At 34.6% G+C, this 8714-nt stretch overlaps 1 protein-coding gene across 1 annotated transcript; it reads left to right on the top strand.

Moving 5' to 3' along the window:
* Positions 1–6580: 6580 nt before the first annotated feature.
* LOC125876409 (auxin-responsive protein SAUR78-like) lies at positions 6581–7279 on the top strand. The gene has a single exon (XM_049557594.1). The coding sequence runs from the start codon at positions 6636–6638 to the stop codon at positions 7026–7028; it is 393 nt and encodes a 130-aa protein (XP_049413551.1). The 5' UTR covers positions 6581–6635; the 3' UTR covers positions 7029–7279.
* The last annotated feature ends 1435 nt before the right edge of the window (positions 7280–8714 follow it).

The following is an 8714-nucleotide window of genomic DNA, read 5'->3' on the forward strand; positions in this document are numbered from 1 at the left end:
CAACCCCCTGGACTTGAAGATATTGACTACCCAAATCATGTACTCAAGCTAGACAAGGCTTTTTATGGCTTGAAACAAGCTCCCAAAGCTTGGTATGAGAGACTGTTCAAGTTTCTTTTGGAAAATGGGTTTAAAAGAGGTAAAATTGATAATACCCTCTTCTTGAAAACAAAAGGTAAAAAATTGCTCATTATTCAAGTATATGTTGATGAAATCATCTTTAGGGCAACTTCTGAAGTAATGTGTAAAGAATTTGTTTCACTGATGGGAAGTGAATTTGAAAGGAGCATGATGAGAGAATTAAATTTCTTGTTGGGGCTGCATATCAAACAAGCTTCAAATGGTACCTCTATTTGTCAAGAAAAATATATCAAGGAGTTGTTGAAGAAATTTCAGATGATGGATGCAAAGCCTATTAATACCCTCATGAGAACAAACTCAAAACTCGATGTTGATGACTCTGGTCCTATGGTGAATGAAACTATGTATAGAGGCATCATTGGTTCTTTGTTGTACCTGATAGCTAGTAGACTTGATATTGTGTTCAGTGTGGGTATGTGTGCTAGGTTTCAAGCATGTCCCAATGAATCTCATTTGAAAGTTGTCAAGCGGATCTTTAGGTATCTGAAGAAAACATGGGACCTAGTCCTTTTCTATCATTTAGGAGATTCTTTTGAACTGGTAGGACATGCAAATGCAGATTATGCAGGGTATCAAGTTGATAGAAAGAGCACATCGAGAATGACTCACTTTTTGGCTCTTCTCTTATTTCTTAGGGAACCAAAAAGCAAAATTCAGCGGCTCTTTCTACAGCTAAAGCAAAATATATAGAAATTGCATCTTGTTGTGCTCAACTTCTGTGGATAAAGCAACAACTTGAAGTCTTTGGAGTGTTTACTCACAATATCCCTCTCCTATGTGATAATACAAGTGCTCTCAATATGTCCAAGAATTTAGTTCAACATAAAAGGACCAATCACATTGATGTGAGACACCACTTTCTGAGAGATAATGTTGAAAAAGGAATCATCTGTGTGAAGTATTGCAAGACTAAAGATCAAATTGCTGATATATTCACTAAGGCTTTGAGCAAGGAACAATTTGAGAACAACAGATTGAGGCTGGGACTGAACTAAATTCATTCAAAGGAATCAAACCCTCATTGGCTATGATCAGGTGGTAAGTATCCTTGACAACTCTAATGTTTGTTTGATAGGACCAATTTCGTACCTTCCTGAAGGTATACACTCATAATAAATTGTTGGAACAAAGGAAGGAAAACAATTCTGATATGATCATCTTCAAACTGGAGAGGGGACCTGATCCTATCTCAAAGGCTAGAATTTTGTGCATTATTTTTGAAATATTAATGAGAACCATTGTCACTTCCACGTGTCAGTCATTTGTCTTCTGACCATTGTCCCATCGCTTTAAGTCCAAGCGACGCATCTAATCAAAGGGACCTGCCACACCTGTTCATTTCCTTTTATACTCCTTTCATTGCCTTTCTTCCTAACTTTTTCAAACTTTCTTCTCTAACTTTTCTGAAACCCTAGAAAATCCTCTCTTCTTTTATTCTTTTCTTTTGCAATATGTCTCATTCTTCATCTTTCTCTAGCAAAATGATGGAAGCATTAAATGAAATAGACCATGTTGCCTTTTATTCTCCAACCAGTAACTCTTCTTCAACCATTTCTTCGGTTGATATTCCTGGATCCAGTAGACAAACCCCCTTATGCTTGAGCCCTCTCTAGACCTGAATTCCCCTTTAGAGTCATCTCAACCTGGTCCTTGTCTCTCCGTCTTGTCTGATTTTCTGTTCGAATGAGATCTTCTTGAAGGAAAAACATCTAAATCTAACATCCTCGCTGCAAGTGAGGAGTTAGTAGTTGAAAGTCTTGCAGAGATGAGGGTAGGCTTGAGAACACCTTTTGCTGAAGAAAAAACTTTAGAAGACTCTCTTGAAACCCCTGAACCAATGTTTAACAGAACACCTATAGTTAATCTTCCTCCTGTCTCTTCAACTAATGAAGAAGACGAGGACAACATTCCTCTTAGATGGACTGTATAGAGAAGGATGTTTCCCATCTCCAACAAAGGAAATGAGAAACTGACAGGGGAAACACCACCAAGGCAATATTCCACCAGGGTGTTACTCAAAAGTTTATGAATGATGCAATAAAGGCAAACAAAGTTAGTACTATAGAAAGAAAGAAAAAAAAAGCCTGGGTTACAAGAAAAGGTTGTTCCTGATTAAGGGGTAGTCGAAGTTTCAAATGAACAGGAGGACAGTGCCACTGTATCTGAGGATATTGCTTCTACAGTGGAGAAAGGAAGGAAAGAAACACTAGGCAAGAAGAAGGAGAAACCTAGAAGCAAAAAAACATCAGGAAAAGGGCCACTGTATCAAAGAAGGGAAAAAAAGAAGGTAAATGAGACATCTAAGAGAAAGAGAGAAGTATCACCCAAGTGTCACCTGACATTGACGAACTGTTTGGGAAATTTGAGTCCGAGTCTGAAGAAGGACCAGGTTCTAAGAGTAAAAAGGTGAAGGCTAGAAGAAAGGGTCTAAAGAGGATATTGTCAACAATCTGAGGCAACAAAAAGTTCTGAATGGGAGGGTCTTTGACCCTGAAATAATCTCAAAACCAGGGATGTGCACTCTGGTTGATGCAGTTGAAATCCAATCATGGACCCACTTGTTCACAAACCACACTCATGTTCTATATGAGCAACAAGTGAGGGATTTTTACTACAACGCTGAGTTTACTGAGGATGGTAGCCTCAACACACGAGTAGGGGATAAAATTCTTCATCTGAATGAGGAGAGACTTGGTGAAATCTTGAACGTTCCCAAGGAAGAAAACAAATATGTAGTCGGAAAATTCTGCTCCAAGTGCTTTCCTAAGGAATACGGGAAACTTACCAAGCTGAACTGTGTTGGGATCTCCAAGAAACATCTCAAGGGAGATTATCAACTACTTTTTGAGTTTTTCAACAAAGTGCTCCTTCCCAGATCTGAGAAAAGAACAGTTGCTTCTGCAGCTGATATGGTTGTGAAGGAGGCACTAAGCACATTCGAGCCCTTGAATCTTCCATCCCTCATGCTAGAGCACATGTACAAAACGGTCATAACTCAAAAAGGAAAGCATGGCATGGGGTATGGTTACTTCTTGACCAAAGTGTTCAAACATTTGGACATTCCTCTTGGAGTAGGAACAGTTGGGACTATGAAGCAGACTTTCTCTATGAACACCCTCGTTGAGTGTTAGATCATGAAAGAAAGGATAGGACATCTAAGCAAAATGTCTGAGTTGGTGGTTGAGCAGGGTCAACTGAAGCATGAATTGGAAGAGATGGCTGCCTTGGTAAGCAAAAGAGATGCTGAGATAGCCTTATTGAAGGCACAATTGGCAAAAGCACAAACAGATGGACCTGGTTCAGCTGAAGTCTCTAAGTTGAGGAAGAAGAATGGAACTCTTTTAGCTGAAAATGTTGAACTGAAAGAAAATCTGATCAAATCCAATGATGCTGCCAATGATTGCCTCACTCTTGTCATCCAATTCCTTACCCAAAAGCCTCCCTCCTCCTAGTCCCTTCCTAATTCTCATATCAAGTCCTCCCTCCTTCCCTTTCTCCTTGTGTGGGCAGTGTCCCGGGTTCTCTTAGTATTTTTATTATAATGTATTGAATGTTTTCCTTAAATGTAATGGAATGGATCTCTATTTTGTGCATGGCCTTGCTTACCTTCATGCTTTTCTTTTTATGCTTGTGTTGTCAATTGGCCATGGTTCTATCAATCTTGCTTACTGTTAATCCTGGTTTATTGTTTTTTTTTATGATGCCAAAAGGGGAAAAATATTTGTATGCTCAGGTTGAAGGTTGGTTGGGTTAGGAGATGTTATTGAAAAGGGTGATATAATATTATTGTTAATGGAAAGTTGTTTGGCTTGCTGATAGGTGATAAGTGTTGATTTGTTTGTCATCATCAAAAAGAGGGAAAATGTTACATTTTAGTTTTGATGATTTGACAAACAAAGGGATTTGGTAAGGGTACATGATTCCATTGTGTGAACCATGCTCTATTGATGAAAATGACAGCTGAAAATAGTACACTGCCAATAGTAGACATTCAGGAGCGCGGCGCACGTTTGTGCTGTGCAGCAGAGCCGTTGGCCAATGGTATTTCTAGCCTTACTTTTGGGTTTTCGCTCCCATCACATATAAGGCCAACATAATTAGACACAGCCTTAGTTTTTGCACTCTCTAAAAGGATTGAAGAATATTGCAAAGACCACACACTAAAAATATCTTTCGGCGGAACAACAAGGACCTGATAGAGTTATCTTCGTTCGTAGTTTTACTTAGGTTTATATTTCAGTGTTTCACGTTGTAGATCTCTTCCTCAATTATAAAGGAAGTGGATCAATGATTGTTCTCAGTGAGTATCGTTTGGACTCATAAATAGAGTTAGCTATTGGAGTTGTTGAAGTCTAAATCAACTAGAGTTAGTTGTTTTAGTGGGCAATATAATTATTGCTTAGTTTCCTTTGTAATAGAGTTACTACATTGAGGAGGAAGGGGTTTAGAGTTAATTTCCTAGGTTACAAGAGTTTGTAATTTGAACATTGCTCCGTTTTGAGTGAAATGGAGTTGGGTTGAAATCCTGTGAGTACAAGTCGTGATTTTTGCCACCCTTGAGCAAGGGGGTTTCCATGTAAAACTTCTTGTGTCTTTCACTTTATCATTTGCATTTTTATTACTGTTCTTGATGTGTCAAGGGACCTGATCCTTGACGAATAGTGGACGCATACATTCTATCAGATTTGATTTTTCCACCCCTAAACTAAGGTAAGATGTTAAGTATGATGTAGTTCTGTGTTCGTTTTTCTATGTCAATTTATGTGATAGTTTTATTTATAGAAAATTAATTTGAGCAAATTTCAATTGAATTAGATCAACTCAATCTTTTAAATTAAATTTTGATACTAGAAAATTTAACAAAAAAATCATAAAATGTACTTTTTATGTTAATATATTTAAACAATATAAAATTAGTCAAAGATTATATAATTTAAAATCTCGATAAGCGAAAAAAAAATAATATATATATATATATATATAAAAAAAAAAAACACTCAGGACGGATGAAGTATTAATTAATTGGCAAAATGAAAAATCACTCTGATATAAGACTAGTTGACGTGAGATAATTACAAAATTTTTTAGTATGTTTCTCAGCAACTAAAACTAGTTGCATGAGCCACCTTTCTATCTCAACAATAAATGAATATAAAATTTATCGATTCAAAAATATAAAATTTGAGTTCCCTCTTTTAGACTCAAAAATGAAAATTGTCGGGGCATTTCTATACTCAATATTGATATACTAATTATTATTTTTTCAAACAACATGTTAAACATTCATTCTAAAAGAAGGTCCGCCTCTACTTATTTGTGAGACAAAAAGACAATCTCTCACAACTAATAGATTAGAGGATGTGCTGTGGATGAGTAAACGAAGCTTTTTTTTTTAAAAAAAAATGCTGCTTTCTTTTCATTTTAGTTGACACCACTATTTTTTAAGGGGAAATTAAATAAATACTTCATAAAAGTAATATAATTATAAATATATATCCCTTTATATTCATATTCCATTAAATAAATACACTATATACCTCTAATTAATTCCGCTTAACTGATACTAAATAAGTATCATATATTGTATTGGTATCATTAAGGCTGATAATTTCGCTTAATTGATATTGATTTAATATTAGTTAAGCAAAATTATCAACCTTAGTGATACTAATGCAATATATGATACTGATTTAGTATCAGTTAAGCGAAAATTATTAGCCTTAATAGAGAGGGGTATGAGCTGTAATTATTTATGAGAGAATGAGTATTTCTTGAATTACTTTGAATTTGGGTATGAACATATAATTATTTTGAATTTTATGGTCAATTTACGTAGTTTTTCCTTTTTTGAATACACTCCAAATAGATTAATACTCTCTCTAGTCTCTACTTAAATTTATGTATGGTAATTTAAATGTTTAATTGGACACTAAGTTTAAGGGAAAAAATATTTTTTATACTTCAAGTATGTATGAAATAGGTCATGAGATTTACCTGGCTATAAAAACATGTCATTTAACTATAAAATGATAAATTGCCATAAAACGAGGGTTGAAAAAGTATATATATAGATATTTACATTTTTACCACAATATATATGACTATATGAGTGCTTGTCGTATATTTGAACTTCTTTAACCTATATTCAAATAATTGTTTTTTCATCTAAATTTTATATGGAATCAAATATTGTTACACAAAATTTTAAAAAATAATTATAGCAAAATCACATCCTCCGAAAAAAACAAAAAAGAAATGTGGAGATAGGCAGAAAGAAAGGCGCAGCTGGTTTGGGCTGACCCAAACTTTGTACTCAGTTGGCCCCACACCCAAGTGCCTCATGTAATGTAACTGCTCTCCCATTACACATTTCCAATTTTACCCTTCCCCTTTCTTCTCCTTTATATAATAACTAAATCTTCCTTCCACTTTCTCCTCAAACCTCACTCTTCAAAACACCTAAATTCCTCATTTCTCCTTACACAACAACAACAATGGCTAAAGGAGGCAAACTCACAAAACTCAAATCCGTGTTGAAGAAAATGCAATCCTTCAAAATTGGCCGCGTTAATGGCACCGCTGCCGTAGCAACTCATCATCATTCTTCCTCCGAAGAAGAAAACGATTCCTTTTCCGATGAAAATCGCTGCTCCGGTAAGAATTTGTTCCCGGTCTACGTCGGAAAATCTCGCCGCCGGTACCTAGTGAGCTCCGACGTCATCGATCACCCGCTATTTCGCGAACTTGTGGAAAGGTCCGGCGAGTCTGAAGAATATATTACAGTTGGATGTGAAGTTGTGCTGTTTGAACATTTGCTATGGATGCTTGAAAATGCAGATCCTCAGCCGGAGTCATTAGAGGAATTGGTTGAATTTTACTCTTGCTGATGTGGAATAACTGAATGGTAAAAATAACTGTGACGTGGAAATTGGAAATGGCTAATATTTGGTATATAGTTGTAAATTTAATTTTCCTAAGAGTTAATGATTTTGATTAATTAGTGGTTTAGAAGGAGCGGGGAAAAAAATAAATTAAAAAAGAGGATTAGCCTAAGGCAAATCTCTTTTGTATTGAAGAGATAAGCCTAATGAGTGATTTGTTATTTCTTAATCAATGCATGTTCCATTCTTTCCAAATATGTACCAAGTTTTTGTTGATCTTATCCATTTTGTTCCTTCAGTTTTTTTTTTTTTTTAAATCTTATTTGAAACTATAATGTTGACATTTTGTTGTTTACGATAAGAAAAATTAAGGGGTCATTTGGTATTTGATTACTGGTAGAAATTAGTTGTGTAGTTACATTTAGTTATTTATGTAAATTTGTAAAATAATAATCAACTTATCAAATCATACTTGGTATAGTAATAAAAAAACCCTTATATAGTTATTCTTAATAGTCACAACTTATCAAGAAGGACGACTCAAAAAATTTAACTGGCCATAAAGTGACTAAATTAAATTTCTCTCTAAGATATGTAGCGTTACACTTTATAGATACACTTGTCTCATACTTAATCTGAATTTAGAATCCATCTTCATTGAATCAAATTGATCGTATATATAAGTATTGACTATAGTCGTTAGAATAAATAAGCAGATATGATAAGAGGGAACGATGAGAAAATTGGTATAGGGGCGAGCGAGCTAGGTTAGACCAATGAATTGAAACCAGGGAAAATTGCTAGCATGCAAACCTTCAATTATTACGTTTAACGATATTCATGCTCTGACAAATTAAATGAATATATGACTTATTTTATATCGTAAAATTTTACATGAGTATTTTATCTCTTTAATTTATTTGTGGAACTTCTGGCATTTTTCTATAAACAAAGGTTACACGTTATGCTAAGTTTAAGCATCTGATGTTGAAAAATGTGATAAAATTGATCCTTGATTTTAACGTACTACACAGCTGTTGGTTTTTTTCTTTTTCCATACAGCTATGTTGGTTGGGGTCACCAGTTTTAAATCTTTTATTTTTTGTCTGTTTAATTTGTCCTCCACATAATTTGTCCAAAGAGCAACTGGGCTCCTTGTACACGTACTCACTTTTTGCACGTATAACTGGAAGTTGATCTGTCAATATATATAAATACTTTTTCGATTAATTCCCAAACTATATATTATGTTTGAGTTTTGAAGAAGCTAAAGACTTAAACTTCATGAACAAGGCTACTTAATTAACAATCACAATTATATTGAGTTAATTTGCAGCTTCTTAGATAAAATGATGGCTATAATTGCCCATTTTAACTACGTACTTAATTAGCTTCATAGTTTAGCATGTAACTATCTATGATCATGTCTATATATGCTATTCCACTCCGATCCTTCTATCACATTTTATATGTCGTATTTTCATTTTTAGTTTGTGTAAAAAAAGAAGAACTATTTTTACATGTAGATACAATAATTAACGTTAATATTTCATTTTCTCCTTAATGAGATGATTGTTTACGGCTTGTTTTAGACTATAAAATTTAAAAGATTTTGTCTTTTTAAGCTCCGTGCCTAGCCAAGGTCTTACATTAAAATTGGGATGGATGGAGTACTTAGGGGTCATTTAATTT

Source organism: Solanum stenotomum, chromosome 9 (assembly GCF_019186545.1).
Source record: "Solanum stenotomum isolate F172 chromosome 9, ASM1918654v1, whole genome shotgun sequence".
Classification (NCBI taxonomy): domain Eukaryota; kingdom Viridiplantae; phylum Streptophyta; class Magnoliopsida; order Solanales; family Solanaceae; genus Solanum; species Solanum stenotomum.